Here is a 23,684-nt window from a genome sequence, read left to right as displayed (position 1 = left end):
AATCCTGGTCTCAAGCTCTGCTTCTGGGGAACCCAAACCAAGATGAGCATTTGTTCTGCAGGAGCAAGGATCTTACAGACCTTCAGTCCCACAGCCTTCTCTACAGCCAATGGATCTCTCACTTGACAAGTGAAGACATTGAGGCTCTGACGGCTCAGCCTGACTACCAAGCAGCCCCTAACCACTACACCATACTGCCTCACTCTACTCTCTGCTCCCTCATCACTCTGCAGGGTCTCTGGCCCCCATAAAGAAGAAGAGAGGTGGTCTTCTGTGCCAATCCCCTTCCAATTTGCACCCTGAAGCACAAGCAGCACCTGTACACCTCCAAGGCAGGAGCCCCAGATCCAAAGCTCCAAGATTTCAGCCCCTTCTTGGACTGGGGGAAGGAAAAGTCCTTGGCTTCCTTCTGACCCTTAGCAGCAAACAACAAACACCAAGTGATATCACAGTAACTCTTCCTGCCTCAAAGGAATCATTGTATTTGTCTTACAGATGAGAATTCAAGTGACCACAGAGTCATTGAAATGGTGGGCACCCAAGCCTCACCCACTTGCCCCAGCCTCCCATCTGAATCCACAGCAGGACAATGACCCAGTTTTCTTGTTCCTCAAAATAACAGGACAACTAATAGCCTCTGTTCCCTTAGAGTTACTCAGTTCCCAGCACAGGGCTAAACACTTCCTGTGGGTTAATGTTCCGATTTTACAGATGAATAGACTGAGGCTCAGAAACAAGAGTAAAGATGTCTTTTACCTCTCTGTGTACAAGCTCTTTCCAGAGCTTCCCTTTTATGGAGGAGACACTCAGGAAATCTCCCATCTCTTAGCAGAGACTAGTCAATAAGGTCAACAGAATCCACGGCACTTCAGCCAAAATATTCCCTCCTATTCTATTTAGAGAAGCCAGATATTGGAAGGGAAGGGAGACCTTGTGCGATATTTGTACTTCTACCAACATCCTGCACCAGCCCTCGGTGGCTCAGATGAAGAAATTTACCCTACAGCCTTTTTCTGCCAGAGGCAGGATGATAGCACTTGACAGTAATGTTGAAGCCCAACCAACAGAAATAAGGAGGACCTCCCCACTTTTAAAGCATCTTCCAAGCAAAAAGTCCATGATTTTACGAGATCCTAGAAAAAGTTCATCCCATCTGAAATATTGTCCCCAACAATATTAACATTAGCCATTAGTTCTGACATTAGCTAACAGCATTATCCTAGCATTTCCTGTGCAGCTGCTGCCTTCTAGAACCAGCCCCTCTGCCCCATGCATCCAGCTCAAGAATGGAGTTTAACACCTGCCCTGACTGCATCCCTGATGGTGAAAGGGAAAGGAATTATCCACAAGGAGAACCCTATGGAAAAATCTAAAACCCTCCTAGAAGTGAGTCCTGCCCACCATTGGGACGGCTGCACTGGCTGGGGGATGTTGGCGCAGGTGGTTACACGCATTTACCATGTGGTACCAGTACCCACGAGAGAGGACCTTCGCAGAGCAGTTTGGTTGGAAGTAAGGACTTGAGGTCCTTGGAGCTGTGTACATAGTAACATTGAATTTCCCTTTCACTGGGTAGCCAGTTTCCTTTCTGAGCCTTTATTTCAAATCCCAGTTTTGTCACACACATGCTGTGTGACCTTGAGCAGATCACTTAGCCTCTCTGGGTCTCCATTTTCTCATCTGTAAAATCAAAAATAAGATAAGCAACTTTGGGGACTTCCCTGGTGGTCCAGTGATTAAGAATCTGCCTTCCAGTGCAGGCGAAGTGGATTCGATCCCTGGTTGAGGAAATAAGATCCCACATGCCACAGGGCAACTAAGTCCGTACACCTCAACTACTGAGCCCATGCACTCTAGAGCCTCTTCTCTGGAATACGAGAAGCCCATGAGTCTCAACGAAGACCCAGAACAGCCAAAATTTAATTAATTATTAACTAAGCAACTTTTGGGGAACCCTTCCTATGTTCCAGGCTCTGACAGCCACATGACTTGCCCCACTGACTCTTCACAATACCCAAAAGACATAGATAGATTTATTATTCCCATTTTGCAGACATGAAAAGTGAGGCTCAGGAGGGAAAGTAACTGGCCCACACTTACACAGCTACTGAGTGACCGTGGGGAATTGAACCCAGACCTGTCTGGCTGCAGAGGCATGGCATGGGTGACATATATGGAAAGGGCATGGGGAGCGGCCGCGGGTGGTCACTGGGCCCTTCCCATGCCTGCCTCCACCCCGCACCTGCTCTCCTCCACACATACCCCAACATCCATCCTTGCTCCCTTGGGTTCTGTGACCTCTGCATCCTGCAATATCAGCCTCCTTGGGTCCCTCCTGAGAGCTGGAGGCTCAGATGGAGGCCTTGCCCAAGGCTCCATAGCTCTGAAGTGGCTCCTAAGGGAAAGGGCCTACCGCCCAAATCACAGGGCCCCCACACACTTCCTCCCTGGGGTCTGCTGACCCAGGACTAGAGCCTGATGCTGGGACCCCAGTGACTGGCCCTACCAGTTTTAGTCAGAAGCCCCTAACAGTCTGGTGCCAAGAGGACCTCTCCCTCCACTGAAGGGCTCCGCTGAGCGCAAACCCCGCCAGGAGGCTGGACTTCCTGCCCTGCTCCTTTCCACCCGAATTTCAGAGCTCGGGTTATAAAAGTCTTGTCTTTCTGAGAAGCTGGTGACCAAGGCCAGGCAGAGATTCTGGACAGCCCTATTCTTGGAGAGGTAAGGACAGGGAGGCTAACTTGGGCATTTCTCAAATATTTCTTGAGCACCTACAATAATGTGCCGATGTGGTACAGAGATCCGTTTCCCAGTTTCTCAGCCAAACTGGGTTTGAATCCTGGGTCCACAGCTACTAACTCTGTGACCTTGGATGACCCACCTCTCCTCTCTTTTGCCGATTCTGTAAAATGTGCCTGCTTCAGTGACCCCAGACTATCATAGTAAGGATTCAACAATGCAACAAAGCTCGTAAAGCTTTCGGCATGGAGCCTGCTACACAGAAAGGACTCAAGTAGAAGTCTCAGCCAGTATGATTCAAGACTGGTGTGATATGGAGAGGGCTAGTGAGAAGTACTAAAGGCAAGAAGGGAGGAGAGACACGACTTGGGTGAACTGATTAAGAAAAGTGCCTGACATGGGCACTGGCTAAACACTGGCTGGATGAGGAGTGGATGAGTTTCAAATCACCCCAGTAGCTGAATATAAATAGTTTATGCCGTGAATACAAATTTCCCAGTCCAAACTTCACAGCTGCAAGCAAACAAGAAAGTCTCTTTCTCTAGGACCCAATTTAATCACTAGTTTGAGTTCCTGCCATCAAGCAACAAAAACCTGGATGTTGCTGATTCGAGGCAATGCCAGGATGCTCTCAGGCGCTCCAGAGCAGGCTCAGCCACTTTAGGGGCATCCTGTCTTTGCTCAGGGCCAGCATCTACCCTCTGGGTGGCTTCTTCTTGGGCACTGGGGTGGAGGTGCTGGCTTTTTAATGGGTCCTGCTTACTCTGGCATGTGCCCTGGAGGGGTCTTCACCCGGCTGGTCTCTGCCTTGCAGTTTCAAAGGCTGCATCTCCTAGCAGCACAGCCTTGTCCACCTGGAGAGCCCCCTGCCACAGGCTCTGGGGTCCCAACTATACCCCCTCGGCTGCCTGAGCAGGGCTGAGGTTCAGCAGGCAGGAACCAGTACGAACATACTGTTTGAAATATTGACGTATCTTCTTACTAGTTAGTTGGTAAAAAGCCCTAACTTTAAGCCCCCCAAGTGCCTACCCTGGCCACGGTGGTGCTTCTCCCAGAACCCCTACCCCATGTCCTCTCCTCAAGATTCAGAAACCTCCATGGTTAAACGGGAGTACTACCTCTTTTAATGTCTCACAATATCACATAGCTGCGTTAAAAGCTGTTGGGCACACTACTTGCTAAGTGCTTTGCACATATTACTGAGTGCATTCCCCACAATAATCTATGATTGTCTCCCATTTTATAGATGAGAAAACTGAGGCACAGAGAGGCCAAGTAATCTGCTCAGGGTCACACAGTCAGGAAGTGGCAAAGTCCAGATTGGAAGCCAGCCCACTTGAGGGGAAAGGACATTTCAGGCAGAAGGAATGGAAAGCACTGACGTGAGATGGTGGGAGGCACAGGTTGTGTTCAAGGTCTGGTAGCTCTAGAGCGAGGGGCAGAAGCGAGGAAGGAAAGCTGGAGAGATGGCTCTAGAAGAGGCAGAGCTGGGAGAAGCTGGGCAGTGGGTCCCCGCTGAGGCCATGGAGGTGGCCGGTGGGGTTCCCAGCCCTGTGTCCCCAGGTCCTGGGCGGGAGGATGCTGCTGTTCTGGGGGTCACTGCTCTGCTGGGGGCTGCTGCCCCAGGTCCAAGGTGAAGCCCAGCACTTTGTCTTCATGCGCATCAGCAAGGATCAGCTGGAGACAGGTAAGTTTTAAGGGGTGGGTGGTGGGAGGCAGGAATTCCGGGAAGAGCAGGGGTGGGAAGTGGCACCACCTCCCTGCTCAGGGCTTTTCCTCTTCTGGCCTCCCCACCAACCAGCAGCAGAATTTGCCTTCCTTCGCCCAAAGTTGACCCCCGCATCCCCTGCTCTAACATGTGCTGTGGCTCCCTAGTCACAGCCTTCAGGAGATCCTCCACGCTCTTCATCCTGGTTTCCAAGGCCCTGCCTCTCTAGCCTCTTCCACCACTTGCCCTGACTGGCCCTGGAGACTTCCCAGGTTCCTTCCTTTGCTTGTGCTGTTCTTTACCTGTTCTCAATCCCCCAACACAACAGATTCTGATTCGTACCTTAAGGCCAAAGTCTAACAGTCCCAATGTCTGTCCCAAGAAGCAGGTTTCTTCCACTGGTTCCCACAACCCTTTGATGAAGCCTCGTCTATGGCCTTATCCAAGCATATTATACTTGTGATCCTGTCTGTCTGTCTGTCTGTCTCCCTAACTCTGCTGTGAGGTCCTTCTTACCCATTCACCTCCTACCCCATTCAGCATGATCCAACCTCACTGACCTTTCTGCTTCATACACCCACCAGGCTCATCTCCACCTCAGGGCCTTTGCACGTTCTGTTGCCTCTGTCTATATTGCTCTCTCCCAATATCTTGCAATAGTGGATTTCTCCACTTCATTCAGGTCTCAGCTCAAATGCCTCCCCGCCTCAAACAGGCTCTCCCTGACCATCGTATCTAAAACAAACTCCCCCCCATCATGCCCCAACTCAACTACATTTTATTTTCCAAAAATTGCTTTGCTTGCTTATCTAAGGGCTCAGTTGTCTTTCACTGCCCCCGCCCCTAGAATGTAACCACCATGGGGGCACAAGCCACAGGGCTCCTGGTCCCTGAGCCCAGAAGAGAGTAAGTGCTTCTTAAGTACTTGTTGCTAAATGACTAAATCGCTGGCCCGGGGCAGGTGCTGGTGGGCATCTGTTGAATGACTGAATGAGGGGTGAGCCCCGCCCTGAGGAAGGCCTTGTCCTCAGACATTTCAGACCTGCTCTTTAAACACCGCGTCCTGGACCGGGTGACCAGGATCCCTGTGAGGGGGACGCAGGTGAAGGCATTGCCATCTTGGACCACATGCCCTTCGTAAGAAAAGGTCTCTCCAAGAAGAGCACTGGGCTTGACCTGCCACTGATCAGGGGTCTGCTCTTGGGACAGAGCCTCTCCCCGCTGGGGGAGCTGCTCCAGCTGGGCGGGTGAGTTCCTTCTGGCTTTTCTCCCTGCTCAGACTCAGTTCTCCTCTGTCAAGTGGAACACTGGAGGGCGGTGGGAGCCCTGGTGTCTCTGGAGCTTTTCTCCATCTGGAAAGCTTTCAGCAAGTGCATTTTTGTTGTCCCTAAACCTCTCAAAAGGAATCTTCCCTGGAGGCTCAGACAGTAAAGAATCCACCTGCAATGCAGGAGACCTGGGTTCAATCGCTGGGTTGGGAAGATGCCCTGGAAAAGGTCTTGGCAACCCACTCTCATATTCTTGCCTGGAGAATCCCCATGGACAGAGAAGCCTAGTGGGCTACAGTCTAGGGGGTTGCAAAGAGTCAGACACGACTGAGCAACTAAGCACACAAATCTCTCAAAGCCACTTGAAATCCTCCAGGGGACAAGGCAGAATCCCAACCAGGGATCTTAGCCGGGCAGCCCTCCAACCCTCCACACTCAGCCTACCCCTGGGTATTGCAAACTTGCATAGTGTTTTGTTTTGTTTTATTTTTAATAAATCTGGAGGGTTTTAATAGAAGTCCAGGTTTTCTGATTATATTAGTTTGCTGGGACTTCTGTGACAAAGTCCAACAAACTGAGTCACTTAAACAACAGAAATTCAGGAGACTGGAAGTCTGAAATCAGGCGTTTTCCTTATCTCTCCCCTAGCTTCTGGAGACTTGCTGGCAACTTTTCACTTCCCTTGGCTTGTAGAATCATCACCTGATCTCTGCCTTAATCTTCACTTGGCAATCTCCCCAGGGGTGTATCTATGTCTGTGTCCAAATTCTCCCTTTTGACAAGGACCCCAGTCACATTAGACAAGAGCCCCACCCTACTCCAGTATGACCTCATCTTAACTCTATCTGCAACAACCCTATTTCTAAATCAGTTCACATTATAAGGTATTGGGGGTTAGGAACTCAATAATATATGAACTGGGGGGTGGGAAACAGACACAGTTCAACCCATAATAGAAAGTCTCTCTTATAACCAAGATCTGGCCCACCTGGCCTGATCTCCCCCAATGACAGTCATGGATGTGGGGTCCTTAGTTCCTAAGTCAGTCCCTAGTCACAACTTCTGGTAAAATAAGTACCAGCATATGTAGGTTGGGGCATGGGTTCCTCAAAGGTCAACCTCAGTAGTCACAGGTATGCCTCCAAATCCATCTCTCAGTGTGAGCTGGGAGAGCCAGAGAGTCCCTGCAATGAGAGTCCAGAAGTTTTCTGATGGGGGTGAAATGGCATGAAAAGTCAGAGCACTAGGGAGGGTGGGGCTGCTTCCTAGAGAGGCCTGGAGGGGGTGCTGGGCCCATACCTGCCCCAGTGAGTGGTAGGTCTGGCTACCACTCACCGCTGCCCATGCATTGGCCCCACCTCTGCCCACCCAGCCTGGCAGAGGCTTGGAAAGGCCATAGGAAAAAACGCACAAGGTCCAAGTCATACTTCAAAGCTCTTTGGAAGTTTCCACGCATATAGCCCTTGGGGAGTCTGACCCAGCCAGGTCTTCCTCCAACACTGGAACTTGTTGGTGCCCACTCCAGTAGGCATCAGATGAGTCACCAGCTTGTATCTAATATTTAAAAAGAATTCTGAGTTCCTCTGAGCTCAGAGAGATGCAGGGACCTGAGGCCATCGCAGGGAGCAGAAGGCTCATGTCCTCGCTCCTGGATGCTCAGCTGCTCCCTGGGCAGAAGGCAGTGGGATCACCAGCCATCTTGCTTTCTCTGACTCCTGCTTGCTCTCGTCTTTTTTTGCAGAATGCTTTTATCTGAATTCAGACCTGTTAGACGGCACAGATAGCTCCTCCGCTGTATTCTCATTTTGTGCAGGGTGACACTGACACCCAGACAAAGGAAGGGACTTGCCCAAGTCTTCAAGGCTTAGAGGCTGCAACGAGAGCCCACTGTTCTGTAGCCGGGCTGGAGGTCATGGTAGTGAAAACTGAAAGTATTAGTTGCTCAGTCATGTCCGACTCCTTGCAGCCCTGTAGACTGTAGCCCACCAGGCTCCTCTGGCCATGGGATTCTCCAGGCAAGAATACTGGGGTGGGTTGCCATTCCCTTTTCCAGGGGATCTTCTCAACCCAGGGATGGAACCCAGGTCTCCTGCATTTCAGGCAATCCTTTACTGTCTGAGCCACCAAGGAAGCCCTGAGGGTCATGGTAGGGGTTGTCCCAAAGCTGCCCCTACCTTTCCTGGTGTCTTCCCCTATTCTAGCCAGTACAGAAACACACACTCCACAGAGTCACAGGGGGCTTACCAGGCAACACAAAAACATCCCCACGCACACTGCTCACAGGTTGGTCATAGAAGATTCTGAAGGACCCGAGGTCACCTTACAAGTCCTGAGTGACAGCCTGCTGCAGGTCACATTGCGAAGCAAACTGTACCTCTCACTCCAGAGGTGGGTGTGTGTGCTGGGTGGGTGGGTGCTTTCTCCCCACACCTCTCGGTTCCAGGCAGCCGCGCAAGGCTAGCAAAAGCCTGCTGCCTGTGTCACCGTAAGGGTCACAGTAATCCTTGAAACTTGGGCATTTTTTCTTTTTTCTAAATATTTATTTATTTGGCCGCATCAGGTCTTAGTTCCTGCACGTGGGTCTTCGTTGCGGTGCCCAGGCTTCTCTAGTTGTGGCGCAAGGGCTCGGTAGTTGCAGCGTGTAGTCTTACTTGCCTCGTGGCATGTGGGATCTTAGTTCGCTCACCAGGGATTGAACCCATGTCCCCTGCATTGGAAGGCAGATTCTTAACCACTGGACCACCAGGGAATTCCCCAAAGTCATTTTTTCTGATGGAAAAACTGTAGGAGAGGGACCCACCGACACAGCGACTCACCCAGTGAATCTGCAGCAGAGGCTGAAACAAACCCTCTGACTTCCATGTCAAGGGACACGTGTCATCTGGAGAAAAAGGCGGATGCTTTCACGGGATGATCCAAGGAGGGTCTGGTTCAAGCTCACCCTGAGGCCCAGCACACTGGAACTCGGCTTGAGTAAGGCCATCCATCCTCTTGGTTTATCCACAGAGAGTTATGATCAAGTTCTCTGCTGGCCTTGCCTGTTGTGAGAGTTCACTGCCAGTCTGAGAGCTCAGACCACTCACTAACCAGTGGATGATATGCCAGTCTGGGGTTGTAAACACAGCAGACAACAGAGGGAGCGATACAGGCAGCCTTGGCACATGAAACAGGATATCTCCTTGCATTGCCCTTAGGACCATCCAATCTCACCAATAAACAAAATTATTTTTTATAAATATGGCATTTTTTAAATTTACATTCCCTTTCTAATTGAAAGGTGAGTAACAAGAAATATTTCTTTGATAGGGATGTGGCCACAGAGAAATAGATCTCTGTTATATGAGAAAAATATCATCGCCCTTATAATGACGCACAGCAAAAATGCACTTGACCCTCGGCCAGTGGGGACTGTAGTAAACTGAAGCGCACGTGGCCCACGTCCAGCTCACATCAGCCACCTTGTGAGGACGCTGGCCCAGAGCTGCCAGATCTTTTAAACCTAAAAGTTAGAATTCCGTGTTTTTAATGACATCTCCTACTTTTTCACTTGAGCCCTCCAGACAACGGCAGGGCCCCACTGGCCGGTGAGTTCTGGACTGTCTTGGGCTGTGACTTGGAGCCTTCCCGGACACGCTGTGCCTACAGGATCCTGCGGCTCAGAGTCATCAAGAACATCCGCATCGGGGCTCGGCTGGAGCAGACGGGGAACAAGACCCACGTGGCCTTTGAGGAGTGCCACACCCCACCAGGGTACCTGAGCATCGAGGTTCTGGAGCAGTGAGTACCTACCCCCTTCCTGTGCTCAGTCCTCCACTGAGACTCCAGGCTGGGGTTGCCTCTCCCCAGCCCAGGTTGTCAGGGACAGGGTCAGCTCCAAGGCCACCAGCTGTACACACCGTCCATCAGCATCTCCTGCCTCCGTGTTGAGTGTTATGGTCAAAGTGTGCATCCATGCAGGTCAAATCTTGCCTCAGCTGCTTCCTAACACTGGGAGCCCTGGCCAAGCTATTTGACTTCCAGGAGCCTCAGTTTTCTCTCCAATAAACAGTATCACTCAGAGAACCCTGGCCGCCTAGGGTGGTTGTCAAGGAGAGATGAGCTAACCCATGTGAGCTGCTGAGCACAGAACATGCCACATATAGTGGCCACTGCCTTTGACTCTTTTAAAAACTATGTATGTATGTTTTTAAAAACTATGTATGTATGTATGTATGTATTTTTGGCTGTGTCGAGTCTTAGTTGCAATACGCAGCCTCTAGAGAGCACGGGCTTAGTTGCCCAGCGGCATGTGGGATCCTAGTTCCCTAAACAGGAACCAAACCCAGGTCCCCTGCCTTGGAAAGTGGATTCTCAACCACTGGGCCCCCAAGGAAGTCCCCTACCTATGATTCTTAGTATACCTAACACAAAAGCCGCCTCCTCCAGGAAGCCTTCCATTGACCTCCACTGCCAGCTGTGATCTCTCCCTCTTTGAAAATCCCAGAGAACTTTATCAGAGAGACAAATAAAGTGACAGGGGCAGAGAGGGAGACTCACGAAGAAATAAAGTTGAGGAGGACAAAGTCTGGGAGAGAGAAAGCAAGAAGGCAAGAAGGGGAGAAAAAAGAAAAGGAAAGTGAAAAAAGAGGGGAGAGGCGAGAAGAAGGACACCAAGCTGGGAAGGAAGCAGCCATCCTGAGCCTCCTCATTACACAGACCCTCCGCCTCATTACACAGGGGTCTCCTCCGCCCTGTCTGGACTACCCTCTCTGGCCTCAGTTTCCCCTTCCATGGTGTCCGAGACCCCATCTGCTCTCCACGCCCCTAGGATGAACCCCCTCCTGGTGAACGAAGCTCTGCGGTTGGTGACAGATGTCCTGGACGAGGCATTGCCCTTCCTCCTGCAGAAAATAGTAAGTTGCTCCTTGTCCCTGCCCCCTGAAAGAGGGGTATGACTCCTAGGGTGGCCCCTTGACCTCACCCCAACCTCAGTGATGACCCCCTCATGCCTTTGCGCCAGGTGTGCCCCACTGCCACAACCCTGCTCAACTCGCTGCTGGAAGACCTGTTACACATCACTCTGCGTTCGTAGCTCCTCGCCAAGGGGAAGTGGGGCTTATCTGCTGTCCCTCAACTGCTTGCCAGGAACTCATCTAGGCTCTGGGAATATGATGAGAAATAAAACAGACAAAGCTTTCACACAGGGAGCCTACTTCCTGTGGATAGAGGGAAAGGGCATTATTTATGTCTTATCACCTTGGTAACTCATTTCCCACTCTGAGCCTCAGTTCCCCAATCTGTAAAATGGGTTTAACCACAACCTCATAGAATGGACCATCGTGATAACACATATAAGCTGGTACAGAGCTATGGCTCATTAAACGTTCATTGTTACAAGATGCTCAGGCCATCCCACAATCAACATAAAGCTAAGCAGAGAAGAAAAAGGAATTTCTACTGCTTTGCAGCCTCCCCACACCATTCTGTACATCCCCCCAGGAGGCTGGGGCCCAGCCTCCATTTCCTCAATGCAGCCCCAGCCAGCTCAGGCCCAGAAGACTTCCAGTACTATGTCACCACCACAGAATTCACGGAAAAGGCCATCCTGATGAAAGTCCAGGTGAGCCAGCCCCTGGCCAGGGCAGACCCTCTGGGGACATCCACGGGTCTGGGGGAGGATGGGTATGGAGGAGAATGAGGAGCAGGTGGGTCAGCAGGACAAGAGAATTTGAGTGACTAGAAAGGAGGGGCTGTTAACAAAGTCGCAGAGAAAGGATTGGAGTTACTTGAGCGATAAGCAAGGAAGCAAAGTTCATGGGTTCAAAACCCAGCTCCACCTCTTACCATATGTAGGATCTTAAGAAAGTCACTTCAGCCCTCTGGGCCTCGTTTCCTTACCTGTCACGCGGTTTCCACCTCCCGGTGCTATTGTGAGCTAGAAATGTGCCTGTAAGTGTTCAGCACTGTGTCTGACACATGGTGAATCCTCTACATATTAACTGTAGCCAGCTTTTGGCCAGGGAAGTTGTACTCACTGAATTTCTCCTTCCTTCTTCATTTTTCTGAAGCTTGTGACCCCCTGCAGTCCAGGCCAGAGAGTCCCAAGGCCTGGCCACCTGGCCCCCAAGCCCCTCCCCAAATTAGCCCAGGGCAGCCTGGCAGACCTGGTCTTTTCACTGGAAACCTACAACGACATCCTGTCCTGCCTGTACACCAGCAAGGAGATCCATGTGAACCCCCAGGACCCCGTGGTGAGTGCTTAAAGAAGAGGAGTACGTTACTTTATTGCTCTATTTTTCACACGAAGAAACTGAAGCCCAGCTGGCAGAAGTACCTTTCTGGTAGGTCCAGATGAGTCACTTCCTCTCTCTGGACCTCACCTGGAGAACTCCTGTTCATCCTTCAGAACACAGTATAGAAGTTGCCTCCTCTAGAAAGACCTCCTTGAACACCCAGGCCCCTTTGTTTTTCCTCTCTTCATAACATTTATTCTGCAAATATGTATTGTAGGCCTACTGTGTGCCATGCCCTGTACACACAGGGTCTCTGCCCTTGAAGACGTCAAAGTCTATTGGGGGAATAGAAACTAAACAAGGAAACAGTCAGGTAAATAAAATAACGTGTCTATTTATAATGAGCAGAGCAAAGTGGATAAGCAAGTGACTGGTGGAGGTGAGAAGGCTGCCCTGGACACTGAGGTCAGTAAGGACATCTCTGAGGAAGTGGCCTGAATGGTAGCAAAGAGGCACACACACACACAAGTCTACAGGAAGAGCAAGTTCCCAGGGTCAACAAGGGGGTCAAATGAGGGAGAAATTCAGATCAATCACTCAACAGCCCCCAGCGTCTCCCCATCACACTCGGAATAAAATCCAGTCTCCTCCCCGCAGCCCTGGAGCCTTGCATGGCCTGGCCCCGCCCACCTCTCTAGCTCTGTCTCCTCACCCACGAGACTCTGGTCACACAGGCTGGACTGGTGCTCACCTCAGGGCCTTTGCACACACTCTCTCCCTGCCTGGAACAATCTTCCCTCCACTGTTGTTCTCAGTGCAAATGTCGTCACCTCAGAGAGCCGCTCCGTGGCCACCACATCTAAATATCTAAAGTAAGCTTTTTCTCTCTCCACCCTGCCTCTCTCTTTCTATTCTTTTCTCTTCAAAATGTAGATCAAACTATGTATAAGTATATGAGTAAAGTTATATGTGCAAAGTCATATATAATACACATATGTAATATATGCACATAAACACACACATATATATGCAAAGTCATATATATACATATGCAATATATGCACATAAACACACACATATATGCAAAGTTATGTTTATACATATGTAATACATACACATGAACACACATATGTATATCTGTGTGTTCATTTCCTTAGCTTTGCATGTTCACTGTCTCCCTCATTTTGAGGATGGGGGCTGTGAACAGTATACTCTGTGAATACTCTGTATACTCTGTACACAGCGAGTGCTCAGTAAATATTGAAATACAGAATCCCAAGATCCATATCTGGAAGAAATCTAGTGTTATTGCTCCATTTTTTACATGAGGAAACCAAGGACCAGACAGGGAACGTGACCTCCCAAGTCACCCAGCAGGTAGGATCAGGGCTAGAGCCAAGACTCTTGCTTCCCCAGGAGGAGAAGCAGGACTTCTAGAAGCTAGAAGCCAAGACTCCTGCTCCCTCCTTTCCACACCGGTGGCAGCTCTAAGTCTAGATATGAACCCTGTGAATCCATGTCCATAGAAATTCTTACACCAGTGGGTACACATGCAAGGGTGATCTTTGCAGCTTCACTTATTACAGGGTGAAAAATAAAGTTAAACTAGGAGTCCATCAATAAGGAATTGGTAAAAAATAAGTCACGTTATGGTCGTATACAGTGGAATACCAGGCAGCTGTTTAAAAGAATGGGGTTGCTCTACAAGTACTGATGTAATAAACAACGTGGAGAGGAATAAACAACGTGCAGGACCATGTGCTTAGAATGTTCCCATCTATTCATTCCTCTCTGTGTGTAGAAAACAGTCTGTCAGGATATACTCCAAAACATCAACAGTGGTTACCCTTGAGAATAGGATTTAGGGGAAAAGGGGAAAAAGTGTTCGGATGGACTTTTAATTTTTACTGTATACATTTTATAGTGTTTGCTCTGGTGACCTACGATTTTCAAAAATCAACAGAGTACAGATAGTTAAATACAAACACAATAAAGCAAGGGCAGGAAAATGTTAATAGAAGAATCTAGGTACTAAGTATACAAATGTTCTCTATAAAATTCTTTCAACTTTGCTGCATGTGTGAAAATTTTCACATGGTACTTGCCTGGTGGTCCAGTGGCTGGGTGTCCATGCTCCCAATGCAGGGGGCCCAGGTTTGATACCTGGTCAGGGAACTAGATCCTTTATGCCACAACTAAGAGTTTGCAAATTGTAACTAAAGATCCTGTGTGCCATAACTAAAACCTGGTATAGCCAAATAAATAACAATTATTATTTTTTAAAAGAAAGAAAATTTTCACAATAAAACTTTGGCCGGGGGGGTGGGGGGAATCATTGAAACAGTAATGTCAACCTTTCCATGTAAATCATGGTGAGAAGCCAAATGAATGGCTCCTCCTGTGCTGAGACTGAGTGGTGTGTCGGTGGTACCTTCAGCTGGGGACAATTACATCTCACTGAACCCCACTGACACCCATCCCAGCCCATGAACCTGCTCAGAAAGGATCTACAGGATTCTAAAGGTCAACGCATATCTTGCCCTTTTTCCAGGCTGCCAACCTCAACCAGCTATTGTCACTGAGCGTACTGGAGCCTGAGCCCAAGGTGGGTGTGTTGCCTGCTTCTCCCCCAACACCTCGGGCAGGATCTCAGGAAAGATTCTAGAACAGAGGACAGGACTGGGCCACACAGGCATGTTGCATTTGGCCAGACGTTTCTACTGTGGACTCTGGAAATCACTGTACCTTCTTCACAAGTGTTTAAAAGGGACAGTTCACTTAGCTCATTGTCCCACCCAGGTGACATGGCCATGTGGCTGTCATTATTCACTACTGAATAAAACCCCAACCCTGCTAAGGCATCCCCAAGCACATGGCAGATAGCAGTGAGCAGAGACTGTGCCAGACCTGCATCAACATAATCCTCGAAAAGCCTGCCCTCTCACCTTTTGACACTTGTGCAAATGAGGCTGAGCAGAGTGACTTCACTTGCCCATGCTCACATTGCTCAGTAAGAGGCAGAACCAGGATTTGTTCTGATCCCAGACTCCACGATCCATGCTCAGCATCCTCTCTCCAAAGGCTCTGAGAACAGGGAACCTGATGAGCACAGAATAATGACAATAACCACGGCAGACAGGGCTTCCCTGGTGGCTCAGATGGTCAAGCATCTTCCTGCCATGCAGGAGACCTGGGTTCGATCCCTGGGTCAGGAAGATACCCTGGAGAAGTGAATGGCAACCCACTTCAGTTTTCTTGCCTGGAGAATCCCATGGACAGAGGAGTTCATGGGATCACAAACAGTCGGACACGACTGAGCGACTAACACACACACGATAGATAACAATAGTGCTACCAGATGCAAAGTTCCTTTCTAAGCACTTTACATTAATTTACTCGTTTAATCACCACAACAACCTGATGAGGTAGGTATGATGATTATCCCCATTTTATTGGGTTGGCCAAAAAGTTCATTCTTTCCAAAAGCTGTTATGGAAAAACCCAAGTGAAATTTTTGGCCAACCCAATGCAAGCATGAAAGTTGAGGCACAGAGAAATTAAGAAAGTTGTCTCAGACCACACGGTTTAGAAGCAGCAGAACTAGACTCTGGCTCCAAAATCTATACTCTTATCTGCTTTGCATGCCCAGGAAAAGGGGGATGTCATTTCAGGTCAGAGGAGCTCAGGGAGGGTAAGTGACCTTCCCAAGGTCACACAGCAAGCTGCCACAGAACTAGAGTGAAAACTCAGACACCCTGACTCCTAAGATGGCCTTGTTCCCGTCCTTCCCAGCTGGGGGCTAAGGAACACAGTCTGTCCCCGCCGGCACCTTCTCTGCTTTCTCCTTATTTAGACTTCTGATCAGTCTAGAGGGAACGTGGGACTGACCATCAGCATCCCTGACCCTCCCATCGTCCACCTTGATGGCCACACAGCCTCCGTCATCCAGCCAGGCTCCCTGGTGCTGGCAGGGTCCAGCAACACCTCCCCCGTCTCAGTTTCCTGGGTGAGTAAGCCTCAAAGTTCTTCGTTCCCCAAGGAGCTGGGGGCCATTTGAGGGCCCCTCCAGGGCCAGCTGACTGAGGCAGCATGACAGAGGGCAGTGGCAAACCTCGCCGCCATGACATCTGCTAACGTTCCATAGCCATGCCTGTTGCAAGAAAATTAAAATACTTTCACACCTGCTCCCCTAAGTCGAGCCCCCATGCTCCCCAGAGATCTCTTCAGCAACTACAGAGTTTTGCCTCTGATACCCTATTGACTCTCTCTTCTGGACATGGCTGCATTGAAACCCTTGTCCACAAAACTAGGAGAAAACTTAGAGAAACAGAGTTCATGGAGGGCTAAATGTGATTGTATTCTCTGCTCCCCAAGAGCGGGGTAACCCAAGCTAGAGAGGGCTGGACCCTGGAAGGAATTCTGGAAAAGACAGCCCCATCGAAGTTTCAACCCGTCTATCCCGAGCCCCGCTGGTGTTCCTACTTCCCACTCCGCAGACCTTGAAATTGGGAAGGCGCTGTGGGACATGACTTAGCACCTAAACAACAACTGTGGGGCAGAAAGGCCGCCCCACTATACGTGAGCTTAGGGCCATCTGCTGTGTGCAGCTGGATCCTGGGAACTTAGCTGGCATGATTCCCTGGACCAGACATCAGTCATCTCTGGCTGGCAGTGAAAATTCTGGTTTCTGGTTTAGGAGGTAATCGCGTGAATTATGGAGGCCCAGGGACAATCCCCTCAAAACCAAGGGGTCCTCTGGCTTCCAACTAGCGATGCCACCACAAAATGACTCATTGCAAAAGGCCTTCCCTCCACTGAGCTGAGCTTCCCCCTCCCCTCATATCCAGCCTTTGCCTCCAGGAGCACCCAGCACCGCTCCCCAGTGCTCTCTTCCATGGCAACACCCACACATTCGTGGTCTGAACTCACAGGAGCCAGCAGCTGGAGCTGGGGAGACGATAGGGTGAGGGGGGCTGGCCCTGGATAATGTAAGGTGTTCAGTTCAGTTCAGTCACTCAGTCGTGTTTGACTCTTTGTGACCCCATGCACTGCAGCGCACCAGGCCTCCCTGTCCATCACCAACTCCCAGAGTTTATTCAAACTCATGTCCATTGAGTTGGTGATGCCATCCAACCATCTCATCCTCTGTCGTCCCCTTCTCCTCCCACCTTCAATCTTTCCCAGCACCAGGGTCTTTTCAAATGTAGGGTGGGGGTGCAGGAAACCCCTCCATCTGGAATATGAATTCCTCTCCTGTTCTGACCTAATAATCTCCACTCCTCATAGAAACTCCTTTCAAATGCTGTGTTTTCCTCGAAAAATCGGGAATTAAAACTCCAGTTCACTCCAAACAGGTAAACATTTTTGTTTGGGATGTTCAGGAAAAAATGAGGGGGTTGACAGGGTGTGTGGAAGGACAGAGTGTGGTTTCGGGGTGCAAGTCTCCCAGCTCACTGTCAGCTGAATGGAGCCGTTGAGAGGAGGTGGGAAGGAAAGGGGAGGCGAGGTGTGTTGTGACATGAAGTCACTGAACAGTGCACCCTTCTCCCACCCCAAGCAACTGCCATGACCTAAAAGGGTGATCTCTTTTCTCTGGTAGCATTACAGTCATCCTGGGCCCTTACCCCGCTGGCCTTGAAAAGCAGGTGAGTCTTTTTCCTTATCCTTGGCCTCTCATGGTTCTGAAGGACCCACCCGCAGGCCTGAAAGAAGGCCCTGAGTCACTGATGTGGGGGTGGGAAGCCTCACTCGCTTTCTGGGTGATCTCATCCTGCCCACGGGGGTGGGGAGAACCCTTAGAATGTCAACTTGTCTGTTTCATTCTTTGATACACTTGACAAGTTGGTCCCCGTGAAACTCTGGCCCTGGGGTTTTCTCTGGCCCAACCGGCTTCCTGGTCTGCCCTGCACAGAAACAAAGAATCTGTGAGGCGACCCTTTTTCAGGGCCCCCAATGTTCCCCAGTCCCTTCACGAACCTGGTCGTCTGGCTCCAATGCCCTTTAATAGTGGAGTTCCCAGGACTACTCCTGGTCTCCTGTGGGCACCTGGACACTGGAGTCCCCCCATTCCCATGGTCGGAATCTGCCAAGCCAGCAGAAGTGACCTTCCTGTTCCTCTTTCATTCCTTGTAGAAAGAATGTCTGGAGGCCTTTCTCTTCGAGCTTCTGAACTGGAGGGTCCTGCCCCATCACAACAGTGAGCGCCACTGTCTTTCTACTCAGGCCTGCATACCACGCAGAGAGCCACACCAGCCATGCCTGCAGCCCCACACAGACAGCTGGCTTCCACGCTTGAGAACTGTGGAGACCCTGAAGTCTGGGGGGTGCAGGGGGTGGCAGATGACGGGTGGGAGAGGGGCCACCTGTGCCCTCCTGTTCTTTGCTCAGGCCGCGGGTGGTAACAAGAGCTTAGAGTGGGGCGAGGAAGGGCTTCATACGGAGGTGGGGGTAACATGACAGAAAGTAAGAAAAGGAGAGGCCCTCAGAGGTGGTGGAGCCCACAGCTCAGAGTTCTACACCTGCAGGGGCCAGGTAAGCAACACACCAAAGGAAGCAGCCCAGATCGGGCCTATGGAGAACACGTCCCACCTTTAGTGGGCAGCTAGCACTCAGCTGGGGCTTCCCAGGTGGCTCAGTGGTAAAAGAACCCACCTGCCAATGCAGGAGACAGAAGAGACTCAGGATCGATCCCTGGGTCAGGAAGATCTTCTGGAGGAGGACATGGCAACCCACTCCAATATTCCTGCCTGGAGAATTCCATGGACAGAGGAGCCTGGCGGGCTGCAGTCCAGGGGGTCCCAGAGTCAGACACGACTGAGCAGCTGAGCACGCATGAGCACTCAGCTCAAATGAGAGCAGGGAAGATATGTTTTACCTTTGAGAGACGCCAGAAAGCTGAACTTTTTGAGACATCGCCTCCATCTTAGATAACAGCAACAAAATCAAACTTTCCCAAAACACCCTTGTCTTAGTTTGGGTTTCCTGGGAAGCAGACCCTGAGGCAACAGAGAACAGGCACAGGAAGTGGTCCTGCGAAGATGGAGGGGTGTGGCAAGTGAGTCTTCCGGAAATGCAGCGCGCGGTCAGGCTCTTCTGCCCCGTGGCGCTCGCGGCCTCCCTCTCCTCCCACCTCCCCTGATGCGGTCTGTCACCCATCACTGTCTACCTAACACCTGCTGCCCATCGCCAGTCTACCCACGTGATTATTTAGCCATTGCCTATGACCCAGCCAGAGAGTGAGCTGCCGATGGGCAGGGACCCCTGGTCTTTGTTTTTTGTGTTCCTACACCTTGTCCAGTGCCTCCCATCCAGGAGACCCTCAGGAAGTATTAATACATGTAGGATAAACAGTTCAGACCTCACTCACCTCTGAGAAATCACCTGGCTCAGCCGCCTCCTCTTTCAGAGAGACCCAGAGATGTCCCCCGTGGAATTACCCAAGATCACTCTGCAAGTCTCTGGCAGATCTGAGCCCAGAACCCTGGCTCTTTGTTTCCCTGACATGAGCTTTCCCCTGTGCTCCAACTCCAGGACTCAAGTTAGGACTGCAGAGTAAAGGCAGAGGAGCAGCTACTGCTAAGTCGCTTCAGTCGTGTCCAACCCAGTGCAACCCCATAGAGGGCAGCCCACCAGGCTCCCCCGTCCCTGGGATTCTCCAGGCAAGAACACTGGAGTGGGTTGCCATTTCCTTCTCCAATGCATGGAAGTGAAAAGTGAAAGTGAAGTTACTTAGTTGTGTCCGACTCTTAGCGACCTCACGGACTGCAGCCTACCAGGCTCCTCCGTCCATGGGGTTTTCCAGGCAAGAGTACTGGAGTGGGTTGCCATTGCCTTCTCCAAGAGGAGCAGACAGGGTCTCAAATGCGAAGCAGGCTGAAGGATTTACCATCTGTTCTGTGGCCTATGGTAGCCAGGGAAGGTTCTGGGCATGAAGTGAGCCAATTCATTTTCAAGAAGGGAAACAAATTGGAAGTGGAGGATTATAGTTACAGATAGTCCAACAAGGCAGCCAGAGTCCAGGTGGGCAAGTGTTAGCCGTGTCCGACTCTTTGCGACCACGTGGACTGTAGCCTGCCAGACTCTGTCCATGGAATTCTCCAGGCAAGAATACTGGAGTGGGTTGCCATGCTCTTCTCCAGGGAGTCTTCCTGACCCAGGGATCGAATCCAGGTCTCCCGCATTGCAGGCAGTTTCTTTACCATCTGAGCCACCAGGGAAGCCCCAAGGTGGTCAAGGATGCAACTTTATCTAGGATAGCAGAGAGGAGGACACACCCAGCCCCGCAGACACCTGCCCACAACACATTGAGCTCCCCTGCCCTCCCCTCTTACAGACCTGCTCAGAGAACAAGGCATCGACCAGGCACGAATGGAGCCCTCCGAGGTAAATGCTGGGAAAAGGAGCTTCCCGGGGCCCACGTGGGAGGTCAGAGCTATAGGAGCCATGGGGTCCTACAGGTACTTGTCCCCATCCTTCGGAGGGGGACGCTGAGGCTCGGGCAAAGGTGGCCCTCCCTTGACCTTCCTCATCTCACTGTCTTTCACAGCCATACTGGGTGAGCTGCTTCATTTACAGATGAGGAAGCTGAGGCTCTGGGAGTAGGGGGCTCCATGAATCCCTCCAGGAGCCATACCCCTGGCTCTCCGAGAGCTTCTAGGCCTTACACAGGTGATCTTAACAATTAGCTCCATGAATTTGATGCTATTACTTCTCCCATTTTACAAAAGAAAAGTAGAGAAACTTGCCCACGGCAGCAGAGCCAAGATTCCAACTGGGGTTCATCTGACTTCAAAGCCTGTACCCTTAGCCTGGACCACCCATCATGCTAGAATTGGGTATCCTGACCCCCAAAAACAGGGCTGCTGCCTCTTGCACCTGCTATCTGAATGCCAGGAAGGGAAGATGCTGCCAGAGACCAGAGGGCAGGGAAAACCAGCAGAGGAACCACGGAGGTGATTCCATCGGCATTTGCCAGCTCTGAATCTGCCCCCAGAGTTGCCTTGCCCCTTCGGCCCTCTGCCCTTCCCTGTGTGGGTGAACATGAGAAGAGGCTGATAGGAAAGGACAGAGCTTAGAGCTGCCCTTCATTTCTTTGTTCCTGCCTTTAAAAGACCCCCACTCTTAAACAGCAGCACAGGAAGGGATATTTGGTGCAAGGCAGAAAGAGAATCACAGAACCTCCTGGCTGTACAACCTCAGGCAAGCCACTAGTCTCTCAGCCTGTTGTCTCTGTTTGCGTAATGGAGAGAAAGATAGCTCTCCCCCTGGGCCGGAAGTGAGGGCTCCCCTGACAAATAAGAGCAACCATTAAGGCCAACATTTGACAGAATGTGACCCACCACCCCAGGCACACAGTTCGAGCTTCAGGATCGCCAGTTATGCCCAGTCCTGGACCCAGCACTCCCAGTTCCCAGTCCTGACATTCAGGAAACACTAGGAATCTGCTTTCAAGGACCAGAAGTTACTGAGCAGAAGGAGGCAGGAGGGGACAGCAGCAGTTCCTAACAAAACCCCAGCTCCTCACCTGTGCTGCTCCCCGCCCCCAACCTCAGACTCTGCCCTAGATTCAACCCAGGGTGGCCCTAGTTGGGAAGGGTTGGCTCCAGGTAACTCTAGCAGGTCAGGGCTAGAAGGGCTACTAGAGGTAACATAGGGGCCCGCCTGCTCAAAAATGATGCCACAAATCCTGGCTGTTGGGGCCAGAACCCGGAAGAATAATCACGGCATAGCCCCTGCAGCTACCACATAACCAGACCTATAGAGGCAGGGGGACTTCCTAGTGGCTCAGTGGTGAAGAATCTGCCTGCCAATGCAGGAGATGTGAGTTTGATCCTTGGGTCAGGAAGATCCCTTGGAGAAGGAAATAGCAGCCCATTCCAGTATTTTTGCCTGGAAAATCCCATGGACAGAGGAGCTTGGCAGGGCTATATTCCATGGAGTTGCAAACAGTTGGACATGACTTAGCAACTAAACAACCATAATGACAACCGAGAGGCAAGGGGAGAAAGTGTGGGTGGGCTCAGTGGCTCACTCATTAATTCACTTCTAGACTGTCCCACGCTGTCAAGTTGATGACATATTGTACAGCTCTAGAACGCACCTATACTGTAGTGTACATGAATGGCGCCACCTAGAGTTGAGCAGTGCACAACCTGTGCGTCCTTCCGAGGCTGCCCTCATCACTCACTCATTAATTCAGGCAATAAATGTGACTGGCTGATCTGTGCCTGGCCCTGTGCTGAGTGATGCTGAGATACAGATGAGTTAAACCCGGGGCCTAAACCTTCCAGGAGCTCCTATTCTTGTGGGGGGAAAGGGTGCAGGAAGGGATGGATTCCAGCAACATGGTCAGGTCTGGCAGAGGTTTGAGCATTGTGGGTGGGAACAAGTGAAAGGCTCCAATCCACCTCAGGGTGACCCAAGCAAGACAAACCCCAATGCTACAAAAATATGAGAGTCACCTTGATACGCAGGCTTTCTGGACAAGCCCCAAAGACTGGTCTGCCCCTTCACTCACAAACATTCCCGAGACCCTCCTCCCCCTCCACTCTATCCCCCTGTCCAGTCGGTTCCTGACTGTGCCCTCTGGCCACCAGGGGAAGGCATGTCCTCAGGGCATACAGTCCCTCTCAGGTGTGGCAGGAGCAGCCTCGGGGACAGCTGGCTTTGTGCGCGGTGTAGACTGAAGGGACGCATCTCCCTGCTTCTATCCACAGGACTACCTGCCGCTGACCGTTCCAAAGGAATAACCAGTTCTTACTGAGAGCCAGTCCCTCCCCTCAGCCACAGTGCTTCAGGCCCTTGAGAGTCCGAGAATGGCTACAGTCACAGTGGAAAATCACAGTTGCAGTAAAGATGATTCTTGCTTGAGAAGTCTGGTTCTGAATTTGTTAAGGGGTTCTGGGAGGTGGCCAGGCTGTTCTGAAATGTTTCAATGAAGGGATTGTCTCCCTGGCCATTCATTCCTGCTTTCCCTTAGCCCCTCTGTATTCAGTGTCTTCGACAGTGGAAGTGACTCAGAAAATGGAAAGGGGGCTTGAACTCGGAAAGCCTAGCCCCTGAGAGGATGGGGTGTGGAAAGGATGGGAGGAACATGCGCACACAGGAAAGCTCCCCTGCTCAGGAGGGAGGAAGAGAAAGGAAGCAGGAAAGAGAGTCCCTAAGAAGAGAGGGACCACAGGAGACAGATGTTTGGGAGGCCCTGAGCAGAGAGGGAAGCAGGCAGACCCCCACGCAAGTGAGTGCTTGTGAGACAGCCACACCTCAGAGCTCCCCTGGCCTCAAAGGTGTAGTGAGCAGCAGAGTGATTTTCATGTGCCCAAGAGCAGGGCCTTCAAGGGAGAGATCCAGAAGCATCGTCACCACCAACCTGCCAGCCCCATATGGCCCAGGCAGAGCAAAGCAGCGAGCAGAGAAAAGCCAGGCACCAGAGGGCTTTGCAGTCTGAACTGTAAATAGCACCATAGTTGCCAAGGATGGAGGGATGGCCAAGCAGAGGGACGCCCCCTCCCACACCTGGGCACCTGTCTAAGCCCACAGCAGGTTGGGCCCTGCCCCAGAAAAAGGCAGATGGGGGGAAACTTCAGACTCATAGAGACTCATAGCAGGCTCTGTCTTGGAATGAATAGGTAGTCAGCTGCCCAGGAACCCCAGCTGGCCTGTGAAACTGGAGAAATTGCTGGGGAGGCCGTCCTAGGGGCTGATTCTCTACCATACAGCCCAAATTATGGGAGGAACTCACCAGTCTGCTGCAGGGTC

General features: G+C 51.0%; 1 protein-coding gene across 1 annotated transcript; it reads left to right on the top strand.

Annotated features, from left to right (window-relative positions):
- Window positions 1–4,317: 4,317 nt before the first annotated feature.
- On the top strand, window positions 4,318–22,882 carry LOC113902783. Its single transcript, XM_027558155.1, is given in 16 exon segments — window positions 4,318–4,426; window positions 5,479–5,535; window positions 5,538–5,694; window positions 7,999–8,103; window positions 9,361–9,492; window positions 10,523–10,607; window positions 10,715–10,778; window positions 11,229–11,314; window positions 11,763–11,945; window positions 14,479–14,532; window positions 15,781–15,933; window positions 17,214–17,281; window positions 17,527–17,572; window positions 18,060–18,123; window positions 20,260–20,309; window positions 22,643–22,882. Coding segments are annotated over 16 exon segments (1,446 nt in total). The 3' UTR covers window positions 22,676–22,882.
- The last annotated feature ends 802 nt before the right edge of the window (window positions 22,883–23,684 follow it).

The sequence above is a fragment of the Bos indicus x Bos taurus genome, chromosome 13 (assembly GCF_003369695.1).
Source record: "Bos indicus x Bos taurus breed Angus x Brahman F1 hybrid chromosome 13, Bos_hybrid_MaternalHap_v2.0, whole genome shotgun sequence".
Lineage (NCBI taxonomy): Eukaryota > Metazoa > Chordata > Mammalia > Artiodactyla > Bovidae > Bos > Bos indicus x Bos taurus.
This window is presented reverse-complemented; position numbering and strand designations above follow the sequence as displayed.